Source organism: Zingiber officinale, chromosome 10B, assembly GCF_018446385.1.
Source record: "Zingiber officinale cultivar Zhangliang chromosome 10B, Zo_v1.1, whole genome shotgun sequence".
In the NCBI taxonomy this organism is placed as follows: Eukaryota; Viridiplantae; Streptophyta; class Magnoliopsida; order Zingiberales; family Zingiberaceae; genus Zingiber; species Zingiber officinale.
In genome coordinates, this window is record NC_056005.1 from 7633620 (window position 1) to 7653938 (window position 20319).

At 43.5% G+C, this 20319-nt stretch overlaps 3 protein-coding genes across 4 annotated transcripts; all 3 read left to right on the forward strand.

Moving 5' to 3' along the window:
* Window positions 1-327: 327 nt before the first annotated feature.
* LOC122029370 lies at window positions 328-3543 on the forward strand. Of its 2 annotated transcripts, XR_006125027.1 has the most exons (3): window positions 328-1622; window positions 1695-1883; window positions 3171-3543. XR_006125027.1 is itself a non-coding variant. In XM_042588334.1 (2 exons), the coding sequence occupies exons 1-2, from the start codon at window positions 787-789 to the stop codon at window positions 3352-3354; spliced, it is 1020 nt and encodes a 339-aa protein (XP_042444268.1). In that variant the 5' UTR covers window positions 328-786; the 3' UTR covers window positions 3355-3543. The 2 variants fall into 2 exon arrangements, 1 of the variants encoding a protein (XP_042444268.1); XM_042588334.1 differs by lacking the exon at window positions 1695-1883.
* A 368-nt stretch (window positions 3544-3911) lies between these two features.
* On the forward strand, window positions 3912-6642 carry LOC122029372 (V-type proton ATPase subunit e1-like). The gene is made up of 3 exons (XM_042588336.1): window positions 3912-4147; window positions 6095-6142; window positions 6348-6642. The coding sequence occupies exons 1-3, from the start codon at window positions 4050-4052 to the stop codon at window positions 6412-6414; spliced, it is 213 nt and encodes a 70-aa protein (XP_042444270.1). The 5' UTR covers window positions 3912-4049; the 3' UTR covers window positions 6415-6642.
* Window positions 6643-6794: 152 nt separating this feature from the next.
* On the forward strand, window positions 6795-8741 carry LOC122029371 (transcription factor MYBS1-like). The gene is made up of 2 exons (XM_042588335.1): window positions 6795-7570; window positions 7729-8741. The coding sequence occupies exons 1-2, from the start codon at window positions 7149-7151 to the stop codon at window positions 8141-8143; spliced, it is 837 nt and encodes a 278-aa protein (XP_042444269.1). The 5' UTR covers window positions 6795-7148; the 3' UTR covers window positions 8144-8741.
* Window positions 8742-20319: the final 11578 nt, after the last annotated feature.

Sequence of the window (20319 nt, forward strand, 5' to 3'; positions counted from 1 at the left end):
AGAGTGGGAATTGTTAGGTAACAGTAGATTGACACTCGAAGAAGATCTGAAGCAGCTATGCAATGAAAAGGAAAAGTTTGCTCGCCAGAGATGCACTGAAGAAGAAACATTGAAGAATAGAGAGAGGGAGATTTTTAAAAAACAACAATTTCAGGAAAGAGAAATGCAAAATATTGTGGCATAGAGAGGAGGAAAATCGAACAAAGATGAATGCATGGAGAGAAGCAATTGAAAATCGAAAAGGAAAAGTTGATAAGGAAAGGATCAAACTTGAGAAAGACTGGGAATTTTTTAGTAAGAGAAAATTGTCACTCGAAGAAGAAATGAAGCAGCTACACGACAAAAAGAAAGGTTTGCTAAACAGATATTCACTGATGAAGAACCATTGAAGAAGGAAAACTTGGAACTGAGTGGTCGCATTCAGATGGCTTTAGAAGATTCTAAGTTGAACAAAGAGATTTGCATCAATGAAATAACTCATCAGAAGATTAATAGTTTGGAAGTATTTTTTGGGGAAAATGCTAATGTTGCTGAACCAGATCCCTGCTTGCAGACAAACCAAGAATTATTTAAAGACACTCTAATAGAAGAGGAAATTAGTTTCAATGACAGAAGCAAAAACAATGGAGTTCTTGGAGGTGTTAATGAAGTTGATCAAACTACAGAAAATATACTTAGATACAATGAAAATCAGTTGGAAGAACCTTTGAAGGAGGGAGACTATAATTTTACACCAGTTGAGAAACTTGCACGAATTTTGAATTTAAGGATGGAGATGATTCAGTCATGTCACTGGACAGTCCAGGTGTAACTGACCAGGGCACTTTCTTCGGTGCTGTTCAACCTGTAGCACGCATGTCATGCATGCAAAGATGTTCAAGACTATTACAATTATCTCCTGATGAAAGAGCTACAGATCATAGTGACATGTCTGTTTGTATTGATGGAGAACCTTCAGGACATGTAGAAAATCTCAAACCTGGGGAATTGCTCAGAGATTTTAATGTCTTCCAGCAGGCACAGTTTACCAGTGGAATCCAATGCGATACAGAACCACCAAGGTTAAACAAGAATGTGGATCCTGCAAAAGATTCTTTTAACGAAATTCTTGGTAGCCCTGACCTCATTATGAAGTTACATGATTGTCTAAGGGATGAGGATGAGCTTTGGTTTCCTTGTGCTGAACTAAAGGACAACCATAGATGTTTACTTCCTGAACATGATTCTGGGCCTACACAATTGATACAGAAAGAGTCTGGCGATCATGTCAGGAGGAAGTTTGTGTTTGTTAAAAAGTCATGTTCTGTTAATGCACTTATTCAGGACAACAGCCTTGAAGATATTTCTAAAAATAAGTTGAACAAGTATCACAGATACAGAGCAAAAGAGATAATGCCAAGGCGTCTCAAAGTGGGATATCAGAATGGTGATCCAAAAGATGACAACACAGGGAAGAGATTCCATTCTCTCAGACATGAAATGATGACCACTGAAACTGATGGAGAATCTACTGAAGCTCATTCTGACTATGTATCTTCATTTCTCTGCTGCAAAGAAATGGAAAATTCACCTGGAGAGGAAATCCCTGGATTAAAGCGCTACAGTTTCAGGCGTTCCACAATGTACGCAATATATTTTAGAAATATATTTTGTATTCTTTAAGTTACATATTCCTGAAATTTCAATTTTCCTAGTGAGAGGCATGCATTGACTAGGCAGACTAAACAAAAAAAGGCAGGAGGAATTGATTCACTTGAAACTAAGGTATTGAACATAGATGGGCATGATAATGAAGGAACTCAATCACATACTTATGCTAGTGAGAAGCTATGATAAAGGTACATAAAAGGTTTTATGGGACCTTAGTGCCAAGCTTGTCAAAGGTAAACTTACCTAGTTTCTAGCTTTGAATATGCTTTCAGTTATATATATATATATCACCCTGTTAATAGCCTGGAAATGATATCTGATGACATTCATCATGTGGAATAGAAGGTTATGAGTACTGATACTTTTAGGTGCATAATTATGCTTCTCTATATAGGTTATTAGGTTCAGGAGGACTTGGTAGGACTGTATTACATGTTCTGAGTTATTTCTTCAACAAATTAGGAGCATTTCTTGGATATATATATATATATATATATAATAGCCTGGAAATGATTTCTGATGACATTCATCATGTGGAATAGAAGGTTATTAGTACCGATACTTTTAGGTGCATAATTATGCTTCTCTATATAGGTTATTAGGTTCAGGAGGACATGGTAGGACTGTATTACATGTTTTGAGTTATTTCTTCAACAAATTAGGAGCATTTCTTGGAAGAGTTGAAAAACATTTTAAGAATAGATTGAAATCTTGGTTCTACTGACTAGTATTGGTGCTACATGTTGGTCTGATCTAGTACTCTGACCACACTTTCCTGGTTGTATCAATTTAAAATTTTTGCATCAATATTTACAGAGACTGTATCATGACCACCGTCTAAACCTACCTATTGGTATTGAGATATCTTGTTCCAGTCCACCCTCATGGCCCTGTTTGGACCATTTTGGCTATTTAAGTGGTTAAACACTATTTTCAACTGAACATGCTTATCAGGTAGTCTCTTTCTTTCCATTTTTTTGACACAAATTTTTTTGAGTTATTTTTTTGACACTGTTTTTGTAGGTGCTTCACTAATTAATAAGCAACAATAGTACGACTGATGTTGATTTTACTGTATGTTATTACGCTCTATATGGTTATGGTTGAGATTTGACCAACCAGGTTGAGACTAGAATCTTGATTAAAGTCAGTCCAACGACATAGAACTCTTTGTATTTCATTAAATAGATTTCTTAAAAGACACTGGATAATTTATAGTTTAGGGGCTCCAACATGGAGAGGTACCGACAATCAAGCACTTGCATCAGCAGTTTTTTGTGCTTGACCCCCAATATCATATTTTGACTTGCACGAAAATATTTCCTGTTTCATCCTCTTCATTTGGGACAATAAGTTCTGTGCTAATGGTTCATCATGTTCTCACTAATCAAATTTACAAGCATTATGCTACTGTCATCATATCAAGAATTTGTTTGTGTATGAAACCAAACGCATTTACATTCCAGCTGCCTTTTAAACTTCTCTGATTCCGAAATTTCTTCCACTTGTTATATTATCAGGCAGCATTCTCTGAAGAAAGAAACTCATTTTGGAAAAGAAGATTACACCATGAATTTGGCAAACTTCTACTCTACTCTTGAGCTGTGCAGAATGCTTTCCATAAAAAATGGGCATTATAGAAGAGGACGTTGCGAGTCATGTTCCCTTGTGATTGTGCAAATGCTGCCGTTCAGTTTGCGTTAACATAAAACTAACAAAACTGCAGGTTGATTATTGTTGTCGATGATTCTCTCTTATACTTATTGTATAGCTTTGTACGGTTGTGCAATTCTTCTTGTCTGCTTTTCAGTTCTTAAAGTGCGTGTAAAATATGAAGCGAGATATACATTTGGCACACTTGTACATTCCCTTGTATGATATCTTCAATCGAAATATATAAGTTTTCTGAAAGCATTATGACAGTAGATGTTCTTGTGTTGTAATCCAAGCTGATGTGTTTAAAACTAATGTTGAGAAAGAAATAAATAAATTACTGTATTCTGAGTAGTCTGATAAATTAATGACTCAATGTTCCATAGCACACTTATTGTAGATGAGGCAAAATGAGAAGAATACTGAAGCAGTTATTTTATTTAAAATTTGATTCAAAAATACTATATAATACTTTTTATTAAAATAGAATTAAAATGATATTTTAAAAAACTAACATTTTTAATTAAAATGCTATTTTAAGTATAATATTTTTCGTCCCCTTTTTTTTATTCGTAAATGCCAAATTATATAATTTTAGTGGATCCCAACTTCCTCCGGTCCCTGACCTCTTCGGCTGCGACTGCTACCTGATTGGAAAGACGATCCAGCCCATCAGACAAAGAGAAGCAAGGGATCGACGACTCGGCGGAGCAGGTCGCAGCATAGCGGAAGAATCAGATCTTCTGATGGGGTTCATGGCGACGTCGATCATCTTCTTTGCGGCGGGGCTCATTGCCTCGCTTCTCGTCCGCCTCTGCTTCAACCGCGGCGCTTCCACCAATTTGTGCGTTCCTTTCCTATATCTTCCATTTTGTCCTTTTCATGTTGTTTCATATGCGCTTGGAACCGGTATAGTCTTTGTGCTATGGATTTGTTTGCTTCGTCATGTTCTTGACGATTAGGGCTTTAGATCCACGATTAGGGCAATTGGGGATTCGTTTGGTCCTTGGATGCTGACGTCGATTGTTTTTTTTTTTTTACTTCTTTGAAAAAGCGTGATCAGTTAGGTCTTTAGCTTAGATCCTTGGGCAAAATTAAAATTTTCTCTTGGGATAGTGCAAACGAGCACTTTGCCCTTCTCCATTTTTATTTTACTGTCGAATTTGACTTCATCGATCTCATTGCTATCAGTTCTTCCGACAGGATATGCTTGGTTTTCCTTTCTGTTTGCAAATTACTTGTTTATTATTTAGAACCTGATATTGTAAATGAATCGCAAATGTTATAATCACGCTCAAAAGTTTGTCCACTTTCTATCCTCGATGAGCATATCTCGTCTCAGAATTCCATGCAACGTTCCTTTCTTAACTCATTTGAGTCATTTCTCAAATTCACTCGCTTCTCCTGTATAGTTCAACTCGCATACTAATAATTGTAGTAGAGTAAATTGTTTTAGTCATTGATTTCTATATTGGCGTGCATTTTCCAATAATATGTTCTTCTTAATAAGTTGTTTATTAATACGCTAGTAATACATGGAATGAATTGGATAAGAATTAAATTATATTCAAATCAACACGAATAGATGGAACTTCAAGGATCAGTCAACCTGAACGTGGCTATGAATCATAGATATTTTATTTTCTTTTGAATTATACGTAAAATTATTCCCATCCAGAGTAGCAAGCCTCATACTTATTTTCTCAGATTCAATACTTTAACAAAATTTATATTGGTATGTTCTTGTCTGCATCATGTTTATATCATTTCATATGTAAAAATCTTACTCCAGCTGAAAATATTCTGGTTCAGAGCAGTCTGTTCAAACCCAGATAGGAACAATCATGGTTTATTTTACCCAGTCAATTACTGGACTGCTCCTGTTGTTTCAACTGGAGTCAATTGACTTCTGGTTCCCAGGTTAACAGATTAACAACCTGTACGGTTTTAATTTGGAATTTAGAAACTATCAAAATTTTCATTTCTGATTTAATATTTGGCGTCTTGTGTTTTTTAGTGCTTTCATTCTTTCGGACTACTAATGATAGTGATGGTGGACGCTTTTACACCATGCTAACCAAATAAGCTTTGTTTAATTAGAAATAAAAGGTTGATTAAGGTGCTTCATTATCTTCTTAATACTTCCATTACTAGAGATGTTCTTCAAGTAGTTTTTTCATCTCTTGCATACTGTTTAAGTAACGTTATAGGTTGATTGATTTGATTAAAGCTTCCTCAAAATATTTAAAGTCAAAAAAATACTATATAGGCTTCCTAGTATGTACCTGATGGCTGAAGCAACAGCTTTTCTCAATTTCATTTCAAGATCAGGACATTATTTTTCACAGTACAGAAAAATAGGTTGATTAGCAGCATTTTCTGGCGTGTGTCATTATATTATAAGAATGGAAGAGTAGACTGGAATTGATAAGCCTACGAGGGAGTGGTGTGAGTATGGAAGGAAGAGGATTTACCCTGCGCAAGATATATTTTCCATTAAAAGATGATCAAATTCTGTTCATTTGCAGCATGTTTTCACTTTTCAGGAAAACATGGGATCCACCTTTTTCACCTAATATCATAGAGGCTGTGCATTAACCTGATAGTAATATGGCTCCGTGGCCACCTAAGTGAAATTAGGAAGTCTGCTTTGATACACTTTGGTAGCGGGAATTATTCTAACACGGGGAAAAGAAAAGTTGATACCAAGTGAAAGCACTGGTGTTTGGGAGTTTTAATTAGGTTTAATTTAGTTAAAACGTGAAATAATTCTGACATTTTGGTTATGCAGGTTTCACTTAACACTGATCATCACTGCGACAGTATGCTGCTGGATGATGTAAGTCGTTGCCTACCCAGTTCCTTTCTTTCAATTATTCTTGCTACGTAGGGTCAGTCGTAGGATTGCTTCCATATGACCTATTATATGCTAACATTAATAATAATTAACACAGTGTATATGCGAATTATGCAAGTTAACAACAAGAATATTGCCCAAGTCTTATATGTTCAATAACTTATTTTGTTTATTATTTCTTTATTAGGTGGGCAATTGTTTATCTCGCTCAGCTGAAACCTCTGATTGTCCCAATCCTTAGCGAAGCAGAATGATGCTCGAGTAGATGATAATACCTCGAGTCTTTTGGTTTGAAGTCAATAACCACCATGTTTGATGTAGTGCAACTCAGCAACCTTATTGTAAATTTGTGTACTTCCATGACGAACCAAATTGAATAATCAAAACTTGAGATGTGAGATGCTCTTTCAGACCTCTTTCCTGGTGTTCCAGGCACTGTAATTTGTTTAAAACTTGAATAATACGTGGTATTGTTTTAGATATGCCATCAGAAAACCAGAGTCGTGTATTAAGTATATTTGCATCGAGTAGTCAACTGCAAGTGTTTGATTGTCTAAATGTTTTACAAATTGGAAAGCACATTTATAATGAGGCTAGAAATTTGTTCAGGTTATTTGTGATTTTCTATTATCGCATTTTTAGTTTAGTTTTACAATGATTAATTTCTATCAATTTGTGACTCCTATCGCCGCCCGTTTCGATCGTTTTCATGGGCCACTTCGAGCGAGGGTGCCGGCGACAAAATTTAGACGACGAGAATGTGACCAATCAGACGACTGAGTTAGTGGATTGTGTCTCCACTCGATGAGAAATGGAGAATCGACCACGTCTCTCCACTGCCGTCAATTTACAGATCTTTGGCTGCATCAGCGTCACGATGGCACCAGGTCACCGGTGGTGACTGGAACTGCGGATCCCGTCACCGCGCCGTAGGATAAATCCCACCCTCCATGAAGCCCCCGACCCTGCGACCTGCCGGCGGCCGGAGATGGAAGCGGCCGCGGAGAAATGGACACGGGAAGACGACAAGCGCTTCGAGGACGCCCTGGCGACGGTGGCCTCTCAGCCGGAGGAGAACGGAGACGGCGGCGCGTGGTGGGAGATGATCGCTGCGAGAGTGCCGGGGAAGACGGCGGCGGAGGTGAGGCGGCACTACGAAGCGCTATCGGAGGACGTGAAGGCCATCGAGGCAGGACGCGTCCCGGTCCCGCGATATGCCGGCGAGGAGGCCGCGCCTTCGGGTTCGCCTCCGGCCAAGGAGAGGCACCGGCGTGATAGCAACGGCGGCGGCCATGGATCGGCAGACAGGAACAGAGGAGTTCTCGAGAATGGAGCAGGGCAAGGAAAGAGCTGCTCCAAAGCCGAACAAGAACGGCGAAAAGGAATCCCTTGGACTGAAGAAGAGCACAGGTTTTCTTTCTCCATGTCTTCTCTGTTTCAATTAACTCTTAAAAACAGCAGACTATTCTAAATCTTCTACTGAATATCATCCTCCAGTAAATCTGAAAAAAAAAAAAATTGGAACTGATAGCAAGTGTTTGTGTTCATTCTTGGTATTAATCTCGTAGGCTTTTCCTCCTTGGTCTCGAAAAGTTTGGCAAGGGCGACTGGAGGAGCATATCGAGGAACTTCGTCACCTCAAGGACTCCCACTCAAGTAGCAAGCCACGCTCAGAAATACTTCATCCGGCTCAACTCCATGAACCGAGACCGCCGGAGATCGAGCATCCACGACATCACGAGCGCGAACGGGGTCGACGCGTCTTCTCCACCCGCTCCCATCTCCGGCCAGAGCAACGCGGATTCGACAGTCGTCGCATCGCCAGTGAAGCATCCTCTGCAGGCCAACGTTCCGGGAATGGCCGTGTTTGGCCATCCGATCAGTGCGCATACGGTTACGGCAGTGGGAACTCCGGTTATGCTCGCTCCATCTTACGTCATGCCAGTCGCCTATCCAGTTCCTCCACCGTCGATGCATCGATAGCTCTTAGAACTGCTGTAGAGTTGAAGAATTGAGCTGCGCTATAAGCTTAATGTATATATGATATATCTGCAAAACTCTAGGTTGGTGTTGTTCAGCCAATAAAAAGATTCAAGTTCAAGAACAAGGAGAAATACATGGATTCAAGTTCAAGAACAAGGAGAAATACATCAGATTACCAGAGAAAGGAGGAGCCAAGCGTGTGAAACACTATGGGCTTACACATTTATGCTGATAGTATTAATCTTGGAGAAGGAAAATAAATCCTATTAATTTTGTGTCCAAGATTTGATATGGCCCTTTGGATAACTTTGAAAGTTGATTATGGCCTTGCTGAAATGGCCGTACTGGTTTAGCAAATTTTTTGTCCCTGAATTCAAAAAGAGGTCAAGGAAGATTTCGAGGAGCCATCATGTGGAGTGGAGTAAACTAATAAATAGTAAGTTTGATTAAGCGTTAAGGGTTCTCCAGTTGGGGTTGCTTGACTCTGAGTTTCCTTTAGTTTCTTGGAGCTGCTGATATATTTTTTTTTTTTTTAAAAAAGGTACAGTTCGCAACAACTGTTTTGTAATGAAGAATTTACAAATATCTTCTATTTAAATCGATTGTTTCTAATCAGAATCAAACTGATAAAGCTTTTAAACTTAAAAACATTTGAACATTAAAATGAACGAAGGATTAAACTTTCCTATTACTCCTTTACATATATACAGTTTTATGCTAGAACCATCATTTTAGGATTTTAAAGTCAGATGATATAAATTAAGCAATCAAGCCAAAAATTCATTTCTGAACTTAAAAACATAAACATCAGAAGTTCTTACTATATAAAGTAGGAAAATTATTTAATGTGTTTTAGGCTGTTAAATTTTCTTACTATGTTTGTAAACTCATCATATCATGCTATTTGATGTTGTTAACGATTTTTATAAAAATCCGTGATTTATCATTTTTATAATCGTTCCAATTGTCTGCCGACAATTGTGGAACAGCGTGCAGGTCTCAGCGCCAAAAATGCAGCTCCCAAGGCCAGAGAGGAGAACGAGCTTGCGCCAGTGCAGTCGCACGCTCCTTCCCACCATCTCCTCCTCCTCCTCCTCCGCCACCACCACCTCCCTATAAAATCGTCCATCTCCAGTCTTGAAATCCACCTGGTGAGTTTTCCGCACGCGCCTCTGTTTCGATTCAGTTCAGTTCAGTTAAGCCGATGAAGATGAGGAGCGGCGGAAAAGTGTCGTCGACGCAGCGCGGGGGGATCAGCAAAGTCCTGCGCGAGCAGAAGGCGAGGCTTTACATCATCCGCCGCTGCGTCGTCATGCTCCTCTGTTGGCACGACTGATTCTCTCCTCGCTGTCTCTTTTTCCCTTTTGTTTTTTGTTTTTTTTTTTTTTTTTTTTTGTGTTTTTTGGAGTTCAGTGCCCCTTTTTTTGGCTTGTAAAGAAATTTTGGGATCTTTTTTCTTGCCCGCTAGCTGCAATATAGGCAAGCATCTAACGTATATAACGCTGTGCTTGTTCATGTAGAAGTTACTAATTGAGAAAAGTTTTTTTGGGTTCCTAAAATGTTTTAAGCCTTAGATTTTTTGTTTTTTCCCAAAATTAAAATTTGGAAATAAAAGTATAATATACATATAGCAGGAATTAAAATAGAGTGCCTTGTTTAAAATTGAAGGGCTGAATTTTCTACCGTATTTTATAATACATAGTTTATCCCAGAGCTGGGTACTTGATTCATCCCATTGTAATTAATATTTACTACTTTGTGCTCATTAATATTAACTTTTTTTATCAAACACTTTGTTTAAAATATTTGATAATCTTAAAAAACCACACACAAATTCTTGTCAAATCAATACCATTACACTTATTGGTCCTTTGAATTTATTAATATCTTTTTCTTTATTTTTGAATCCAATAGTATTTGACAATTTAATTACGACTCTGCCGATAACTATTTTTTTTCATTATTGAAGCATTTTAGGATCATTGAAAATATTTAAAATACCCAAGGAACCTTTTAGATCTATGGAATACTTTTAACTAAACGTTTAATAACTCTAAAGTGATTGAAATTAGTGATGGTGTCAATTTAATACTAATTAATTTGAGCCTTTTAATTGGTCGAACTACTTTTAACTAAAAATTCTTATAATAACTTTAGAATGATAATAAATAAAAAAGACAAACAGATACTGACCAATAAAGATATAATTCACCCCTATATTTGACAGAGTGGTAAGACGGTATGGATGCATATTAGATGAATACGATTCAATTCTTTGCTAGAGCATGCGTTGAATTTATTTGGTCAAAATCGACTATAATCAAAATATTGTTGTGATATTTTTGAGATTTATTCTGAGGATAGATAAAAAAAACAATTTATGTGAGATGGAATCGATGGTCTTCGGAATTAATCTGATATTAAGAATTGAAAACCTAGGTTATATATAAAAGAAGATTATGTCTTTTGATAAACCAGTACAAGATGCCCTTGTTTTTACTATTGAGTTAAAATGCAGTGTAAACAACGTTCTTTTAGCAGTACTGATGGCCGTACAGTTTCAGAAGTTGGATGTTGAAAACAGTTGTTGCAATTGCTTTGATATTTGCGCGTCCACGTGCGAGGCCTTGAGATCGATGTACATTTTCGTACTTTTTATTCTCATATGCCTTGCTTTGTGAGCTCCACTTTGGATTCCAGTTGCAGACTTGCAGTTTTTTTTTTAAAAAAATACTGATTATTTCCCGAGGACGACCAATTGTCATCTCGTGTTCGGTGTGGATTTGTCCTTTCGGGATGGATGGGTAATTGGCTTGCGCATCATAATATTGTTGCAGTAAAATTTGAGAGCTAAATTTTGATGAGCGGTTGTGTGTCTACGCTTTTTATATATTATGTTAAAATTAATAATCATTTATCTTTCTCGTATTGATTTTGGAATGAGATGATGAAGATACTGAGATGAATAAATCATTTTTTTATCATTATATTTAAGTAGATTTATCTTTCACTAGGATATAAATTGAATTGGTTGCTACCGAATGGATATTCTTATAATAAATAAGGGATCGAATTTCAATATAATAAAAAAATATATCCTATTCATAGTAACCAACTATAACTTAATTTACCTCTTCATATATAACCGTGACAATATGAGATTACTAAGATGATGAATTCTACCGTGTAAATTTTCACAGACTTATCTATACATTTACTCTGAGAATTATATATTATGCACAATTAACACAATTCATCACTATATAATTATTAAAAGAGATTGACCTTAGTTAATCGATTCGATTCAATATTTGTGAATAAATTTAATATTCAATCTACTAAACTAATTTTTTTTCATATTTATTCAAGATATACAATGATCTTGTCCGAAAGTCGAGGAGGCGGATGTTGGGGATATGGCGCTCCTGCTGACCTCCGATGGACTTCTTTCCTGCTTGCAACACAAGCAGCGTCAGTGCCGAACCAGGGAAAGGGTCCTCGGTAATGGCCCTCCGACGCTTAAGTCAGTCTCCGACTAGACAAGAAGCAAAGAACTGTAGCGCAACTGTAGAGATCGCGAGAAAAGCATACCTCCGCTGATGTCTGGACCCCCTTTATATAAGGCTCCTGTAGCGCATGTGCACGCTTCTTAAAACGGGCATGTAATCCCAAGCTTTTCTTGAAGAGACATGTCAGTAAAGTGTCCCTGACAGCCAAGCATATCTTTGAAGTGGCAGTGGAAGTTTTTACCGTACGATCCTCTGTCTGACCATGCCGCCTATCAGCGACACTAGCTCCCAAAAGAATGTCGAAGGACATCCTGCTGTATCTGTTGTTTGGCAGAGCGGAATGGTCGCTCGGCCAGGACTCTAACATCCCTGCGTTTGCTATCGCACTGGGCGGAATAGCCGCTCGGCTGAAAGTCCCTTGTCCGAGTGTCGTCTATTGCTGGGTCAAGCGAGATGGTCGCTCAGCCAGAAGCTCATTGTCCACCTGCTCCTTTGCTTAGCCGAGCAGAATAGTCGCTCGGCAGGCAGTTCACTATCTGGGTACTCGGCTGGTCTTGAGTCTCTTGCCAGGCTGAGCGGGGGAGCCGCTCGGCTCAATTTTTGCGTGTCCATTGCACGTCGGTTTGACTACTACGTGCCAGGGACGACGGGTCGGTGTTTAACCCCCGGTCGAGTTATGTCCCACCTGACCAGCCAAGACCCTCCGCCCGTCCGACGAACGTCTTGCCTCTAAGCTTCGTTGACCTCCACCGTGGCAGTGGGCGGGATCCCTCCTTATCACAGCATCACAAGCCTCCCCTTCAAGTATAGTCGAAGGAGGATGTAGTCCGACTGACTAGACTATTGTGTGAACAGATTCCCTCCTGATCAACCCTCATCACTATATGGACTCTGATAAGGATGGACCCAATCCTCGCCGATCGACCTTTTGAAGCATGTCGCTCGGTCACTAGCATGCCCCCTTGATCCGATCGGGCGGGCCCAGGCTTGTACTTGTAGAACTTTTTCTTCGGGTTGCCTTCGGGCGAGCGCGGGCTAGGCTGACGTCACCTCGATCTCTTGGGAAGCATGCAAATCCCCTCTTATAAAGGCAGAACAAGTTCCCATGCCTGCCTTAATTGTTGCCCCATGGTAGCACGCCACGTGTCACGCCTACAGTCGCCGCACGCCTGACGCGACAGACATTGATTGCAACGTTTAGCGGTTTGAATTCAACGACGAGATCTTGACCTAAGTTTCTGCGACCTAGATCAAACGGCTCCGGCCAACTGAGCCCGGGGTATATGAGCCTGTTGTGTCGCCGCCTTCTTCACACTTTCGTTGCCATGTTTCCGACGACCCCTGTGCTCCTGAGCGCTATGCTTCTTCGACGATTCCTTGCGTCTCATCCTCCGGCGATCCTCCGTCTCCCTTTTTCCCAGTAAGCTCTCTTCCCGTCACCTTTTCTCTTGGGCATTCTGCTTTCCGCTATTCCGGTGATCTTTCGATGATCGTTTTGTATCTTTTTTTATCACCTTTCCCCCATTTTACGTCTGTTTTAGCGATGGTCGGCTCCTCACAACCGTCGACCTCCATCCCTGGGCCCTAGTACACCACCATGGAGTCTAGATTCAGCGAGGGCGATGTTGAGGGCCTTAGAAATAGCTTCGAAATTCGATCCAACCATGAGATCATTCTACCTTCTTCGTCTGATCGATCAAATACCCCGCCGACTAGATGCATTTGTCTGTTCAGGGATCATTTTACCGTCGGTCTATGATTCTCTATCCATCCTTTCATCGTCGCAGTTTGTAAATACTTCTGCATCTCTCTTTCCCAACTTGGGTCGAACTTCTTCCGTCTTCTGTGCGGCGTTGTCGTCTTGTTTTGGCTGCACGACATCCCTCTCACGCCTCGGGTCTTCCATTATTTTTACTACCCTAAGCTGTCCGAGCCGGAAACCTTCCTCTTCCAGTCTAGGGTCGGTTTAGTGTTTTTTGCTAAGATGTCAACCTCCAATAAACACTGGAGGGAATACTTCTTCTTCATGTGTCTTCCCAAGTGGTCAGAGTTCTCGACCCGCTGGCAGCTCGAAGTGGCACCTCAGCCCTCATTGAAAAGTTACAAGAGCCGATCGGACTATTTGGATGCTGTGGCGATGTTGGCCGATCAGAAGTACGACATCCACAAGTTGCTGCTTGAGGGTGTCCTCTACATCCTCGGCCTGAGTTCGATCCGTACCTAGCTGCCAACCAGTCTAGGTAAGACACTGCTTTACCTAATCCTTTGATGCTAACTGATTTTTCCTTTTATCCTGCAGCTGAAATCATGATGCCGCGCGGATGACCGGCAAGGTGGAACTTTCAGACAGCACGATCGAGGCGACTACTACCGAGGAACTGGCGAGCCGAGGTCTGCAGTCGGTCGACACCCAAGAAGATCCACTTGGGCTGACCGAGGAGACGCCCGTGGAAGTGGGCAAAGGCGTGGCCAGCCATGCGCTGAACGAAGGGGCCACTCCGAGCTCACAGCCTCAGATGGAGCAATGCCCCATCATTCCTGCCGAGGAACCCTCGGGCTCGGCTTCCTCCGACGTGCCATTGACTAGGCGCAAGAGGCGCCAGGTGGAGCCATCTTCGCGTTCCGCTACCTCGGGTGCGCAACCGATCAAGAGGGTCGACACTTTGACTCCGGCTCTGTTCCTCGAGACTGTGGAGGCTTCATCGTCCGATCGGACGCCCTCTCTGGCCGAGCTACCACAAGGGACAGTCACCGTATCGCCCGTGGCCTTCATGCCATCACCACCGAAACCTCTGGCGGTTAAACGATCCAACATCCTACCGGCTTCCGGTCAGGCGACGTCATCCCACTCAGCCCCGAACGACCGACGATCAGTTACGGTGATCCTCTATCTGCCAACGGAGGACTACAGCGAGCTGAGTGCCCAGTCTCAGACCCCCGAGCACCAGATCCTCATCCAAGGGCCGCTCATCGAAGTCTGGGAGGATGCCCGGGCCCGTGCGGCGATGCTCCCTCCAGGCGCCCTCCGTTCGACTATAACCTTTTCTTGTTTACTCGCAGTACTGGGTGGAGAGTCTGCCCATGTGCCATAAGCTGGTCTATTAGGAGGATGAGTTCAAGAAACTCAAGGTCTCGAGCGGCGCCTCTTCCTCCCAGGGGCCATCGATCTGTGAGGTCGAGAAGCTGAAGGCCGACCTGGAGAAGAGTAATAAGCTTCTGGAGGCCTAGAGGAAAAAGTCTGCAGACCAGGAGGTGATGCTGACTCAGTTAAAAAACACAAGTCATCACCTTCGACAAGAAGATAGAGTTAGTCATTGTCCGGAAGCAATGGGCCATTAACAACCTCGAGTTAAAGAACCAGGAGGCCCAAAAGCTTAACCAGAAGCTTAAGGAGGTCAAGGATTTTTTTGGTGGTCAAGCGGAACAGCCGCTCGACCGAGGAGAAGTCCCTTCGTGATCATGTGGCCTCCAGGGATGCCGCACTAGCCGCCGCCAAGGACGAGCTGGAGGGATCTCGTGTGGTGCTGGAGGGATCTCGTGCGATGTTGAGGATTTACCAAGACGCCGAAGGGAGTAGGTTTGTAACCATGAAGCAGGCATACCTCCGTTCGGATGTGTTCTGCAATAGATTCACCAATCGGGCCCTTCGCCTGTTGACTTGGCGATAGAAGGGACGATCGATCAGCTTCATGAAGGGAGTCATCTGCCGGCCGCTGTGACCAATAAGTTCATAAGCTGGGACAAGCTGACAGCCGCTCTGCCCGACGACGTATTAGATTATCTAGAGTGAAGCTGAAAGCTTTATCCTTGTAATCTCCTTTTTGTACACTTTGAAGTATTAATGCATACCTGACCGTTCGACCGGGCTTTTTCTTATTGTGTCAGCTTTTTGGACTTCCTTTGGTGGTATTGTAGTCTCATAATTCCTCCACTTGGCTTTTGTTTGTATGTGTGCCTGCTCGCTTCGCCTTTTATTTTAAGTAGTGAAGCTTGAAGTATTTTGGTACATCCTCCCGTACGGGGCGTTCATTTACAACTTTGGGGGCTCTTGGGCAACCCTTATTCGTAGTTAGCCATTCAACAGTTGGTGTAGACTTGGGTCTTATCGCTGCGGCTCGGCAATTTGATGAAACCCCGAGTTTAATGTCGTCGTTTGACGACTCGAAGGAGGCCCGCGTTTAACGTCGCCGCTCGATAGTTTGGTGAAGAGTCGAGTTTAAGGTCACCATTCGATTGTCGATGGAGACGAAGGTTTATGGTCACCGCTCGACCGTCGATGGAGACGAGGGTTTAAGGTCGTCGCTCGACCGTTGGTGGGGGCACGCGTTTAACGTCGTCGCTCGACGGTTTGTTGTAGACCCGCGTTTAACATCGCTGCTCGACGGTTTGTTATATACCCACGTTTAACGTCGTCGCTCGATGGTTTGTTGTAAACCCACGTTTAATGTCGCCGCTCGACGATTTATTATAGACTCGCGTTTAATGTCATCGTTTGATGGTTTGGTGAAGACTCGGGTTTAAGGTCGTCGCTCGAAAATCGATGGAGACGAGAGTTTAAGGTCGCCGCTCAACCGTTGGTAGGGACACACGTTTAAGATCGCCGCTCGATGGGTTTTTGTAGACCCACATTTAACGTCGCCGCTCGACAGTTTGTATGCGCTCGCACCCGGGTTTAAGGTCACCGCTCGACCGTTGGTGGAGACGCACTTAAAAAAGGCCTCTACTCTTTTATTCAAACTTTGCCCTACATTCGGCAAACATACAACAGCTACGAAAATATAGAATTCACTTCTGCATCTCTCATCCAGCTCTATAGGGTTGAAGATGGTTTGCGCTCCAGGAGTCTCTCAAGTTGCCTCCCTTCCTCGTCCTCCAAATAGTAGGCGCCCGACCGGAGCTTCCGCATGACCTTGAATGGTCCCGCCCATGGTGCCTCAAGCTTGGCGACATCACCGACCGGCTTCACTTTTTTCCAAATGAGGTCGCCGACCTGAAGGACCACGGGATCACCCGCCGATTGTAATTCTGCCTCATGCGTTGTCGGTAGGCTGTCAGTCGAACGACAGCTTTTGCCCTTGCTTCATCCACCAAGTCGAGCTCCATCAACTTCCGTTCGGCGTTCTTTTCGTCATAGAGCTATACCTGATCGAATTCTACCCCAACCTCCACTGGGACGACTGCTTCGCCGCCGTACACCAACTGAAATGGGGTTATACCAGTCGCCTCTTTCGAAGTCGTGCGGAGAGCCCATAACACACTCGGGAGCTCGTCGACCCAACTGCCTCCTCTGTGGTCGAGCCGAGCATGTAAAACTCTGAGGATCTCCCGATTGATGACTTCTGCTTGCCCGTTGCCTTGGGGGTAGGCCACCGAGGTGAAGGGTTGTTGGATGTCATAGCCCTCACACCATTCTTTGAGCTCCCGACCGACGAACTGCCTCCTATTGTAATAGACGAGTCAGCACGGGACTCCGAATCGACAAATAATGTTCTACCAAATAAATTTGGTGACCATCCGCTTGGTGATTCTGGCAAGCGGCTCGGCATCGACCCACTTTGAGAAGTAGTCAACCGCCACCAGAAGGAACTTGTGCTGACCAGTTGCCATAGAGAAAAGTTCCACAATGTCCATGCCCCATTGATCGAATGAGCATGATACCGTAGACATTTTCATCTCCTCGATCGATCGGTACGGCATGTTGTGGTACTTCTGATAGGACAAGCAAGTGGCAACCTTCCGAGCGGTATCTTCTTGGTGGGTTGGTTAGAAGTATCCAGCCAGGAGTATATTTCAGGCTAATACGCGGCCGCCCGGATGACCTCCACAAGAGCCTTGGTGTACCTCATTCAGGATGTAATCGACGTCTTCTGGTTCGACGCACTTGAGTAGGGGTCGGGAGAAGGCTTTCTTATAGAGCTGGCCGCCGATTAACGTGAACTGACCAACCCTCTTCTTTATCAGGCGAGTATCCTCCGGATTTGTAGGTACAGTCCCCGAACGCAAGAACTCTGTCAGGATCGTTCTCCAATCGTTTAGGAAGATGATTCCCTCCATGCGGTCGATGTGGGCCACTAGTGATACCTGATCGATTGGCTGACCTATGACGATCGACGTTAGCGAGCTGGCCAGCTTTACTAGCTCATCCGCCGCTTGGTTTTCCGATCAGGGGATCTTCTGTATAACCACTTCTTGGAAGTTGACCTTCAACTTTTCAAAAGCCTCTGCATAGAGTCTTAGCCATGTGCTGCTTATTTCAAATACCCCATATAGTTGCTGGGTGGCGAGTTGGGAATCCAAGTGGATGAGGACTCTATCTGCTCCTACGTGTAGAGCTGCTTACAGGCTAACTATCAATGCCTTATACTCTGCTTCATTATTAGTAACTCGATAGTCCAACCGGACGGACAGTTACATCCGGTCTTCCCGAGGTGAGATGAGGATTAAGCCGATCTCGCTGCTCTGCCGAGTGGATGAGCCGTCCACATATATCTTCCACGTCAACGCCGGCTCATCACTTTAGACTTCTATCACAAAGTCCACCAGAGCTTGAGCCTTGATCGTCGCACGGGGTTGATATTGGATGTCGAACTCGCTAAATTCGATCGTCCACTTGATTAGTGGTCCAGACGTCTTTGGATTAAGGAGGACTCTTCCTAGAGCATTGTTAGTCATCACTATTATTGAGTGCGCTAGGAAGTATAGGTGAAGCCTTCGCGCGGCGAGTACCAGTGCATAGGCCAATATTTCAAGACCAGTGTAGCGAGATTCAACATCCTTCAATATATGACTCAGAAAATATACAGGTTGCTGATCTTGGCTGTTCTGCCTGACTAAAGCCGACCCAACGACATGTTCGTTGGATGACAAATATATCCAAAGCGGCTCACCCGCGACTGGCTTGGCTAACACAAGAAGTGAGCTCAGATACTCCTTCAGCTCCTCCAGCACCCAATCCCACTCAGCGTCCCATTGGAATTTGGTGGCTCGACACAGTATCTTGAAAAATAGCAGGCTCCGATCGGATGACTTGGAAATAAACCGAGACAATATCGTGATCCGATTGGTCATCCTCTGCGCTTCCTTCAAATTTTAGGGTGGAGGCATGTTCTACAAAGCTTGGACTTTGCTCGGATTGACTTCGATGCCCTCCAAGAAGCGGCCACTTTTTGCGCCGAGAAGGCACTTGCTCGAGTTCAGCTTTATTCCGTATACCCTTAGCGTTTGGCAGGTTTCGTTGATCTCTTCGCATAGGTCAGTAGCTCGGAGGGATTTGATAAGTATGTTGTCGACGTACACCTCCATATTACGGTCGATTTGCCGTCGTAACACTTTATTCATTAGCCTCTGGTAGGTGGCTCCGGCATTCTTCAGTCCGAACGGCATGACGTTGTAGCCGTATGTGTCGTCGGCCGTGATAAAGCTGACCTTTTCTTGACCCTCGCGGGTGAGCGACACTTGATGATATTCTTGATATGCATCGAGCATACAAATCAACTCGCTGCCCACCGTCGAGTCCACCAGTTGATCTATTCGAGGCAACAGATAGAAGTCCTTTGGGCATACTTTGTTTAAGTCACGAAAGTCGATGCAGACCCGCAATTTGTTGCTCGTCTTAGAGACTAGCACCACATTGGCTAGCCAACTTGGGAATTGAACCTCCCTGATGTGGCTGATCTCCAATAGTTTTTCTATCTCCGCTCGGATAATCTTGCCTGGCCGATCGGCAAGACTTTATTGTTAGTGAACCCATAGAGCGAGATTGTCATGGGCAGCAGTTTGCTGCGATCGATTTGCAATTGACCAAATGTCTTCTTAAAAATAATGTTCACCGAACTCCCCGTATCGACGAAGGTTTAGAGAATGGTGTAGTTGGCGATCACCGCTCGGATGATCAAAGCATCATCATGAGGAATTTCGACCCCTTCCAGATCATCGGGGCCGAAGATGATCTAAGACCCTTCGGCCTTCTCCTTGCTGCACTCTACGACATAGATTTCTAACCGCCGAGCATACAACTTTCGGTCCTGGTTGGAGTCGTCGTCGGTCGGGCCTCCGACGATCATGCCTATCTCTCCCCGGGAAGCATTGTTCTTGTTCTCCTCTTCCCGAGTAGACGACCTATTTCGCTCGGCCGGGATCCTGGAGGTATCGGTTTCCTCCCTCTGCTGATGGTGACAGCGCTAGGGCTCCCTTCTTTCGTCTCGTTGCTCGGTTGAGCGGCGATGATCCCGTCGATCAGGAGATGGGGAGCGACAACGGTATCCCTTGGGGGCCGGTCGGTTGGCGATTGGCGTCAATCCCCGACAATCCCTCATGTTGTGCGTTGCCGACTGATGAAATGAACAAAACATGGATGCTCATACCTTGCCCTTGGGTGCTTTGAGTCGACCGGACATCACATGCTGTACGGCGTGCGCCCGGGTCTCTTGGTGTGTTCGTGCTCCTTCAGCCCTCGACCCTTTGGCCGATAGATGGCTGCTAGCCAGTCGACGTTTGGTCGGCGCCAAGTGCTCGATCGGCGCCTCCTTTCTTCTGGTCGTCTGGGCTTCCTCCACATTGATGTATTTGTTGGCCTTCTTTAGCATGTGGTCGAAGTCTCGGGGCAACTTTCTGATGAGCAACCGAAAGAAACCCCCTTCGGCAAGCCCCTGGGTGAAGGCGTTCATC

Excerpts from the sequence above, each read along its gene's own strand:
- LOC122029371 (XM_042588335.1), top strand. The coding sequence starts at position 7,149 with ATGGAAGCGGCCGCGGAGAAATGGACACGGGAAGACGACAAGCGCTTC. Across the intron at positions 7,571-7,728 it reads TGGACTGAAGAAGAGCACAG|GCTTTTCCTCCTTGGTCTCG; the intron begins GTTTTCTTTCTC and ends TTAATCTCGTAG.
- LOC122029370 (XM_042588334.1), top strand. The coding sequence starts at position 787 with ATGTCACTGGACAGTCCAGGTGTAACTGACCAGGGCACTTTCTTCGGT. Across the intron at positions 1,623-3,170 it reads AGTTTCAGGCGTTCCACAAT|GCAGCATTCTCTGAAGAAAG; the intron begins GTACGCAATATA and ends TTATATTATCAG.
- LOC122029372 (XM_042588336.1), top strand. The coding sequence starts at position 4,050 with ATGGGGTTCATGGCGACGTCGATCATCTTCTTTGCGGCGGGGCTCATT. Across the intron at positions 4,148-6,094 it reads CGCGGCGCTTCCACCAATTT|GTTTCACTTAACACTGATCA; the intron begins GTGCGTTCCTTT and ends TTGGTTATGCAG. Across the intron at positions 6,143-6,347 it reads ACAGTATGCTGCTGGATGAT|GTGGGCAATTGTTTATCTCG; the intron begins GTAAGTCGTTGC and ends TTTCTTTATTAG.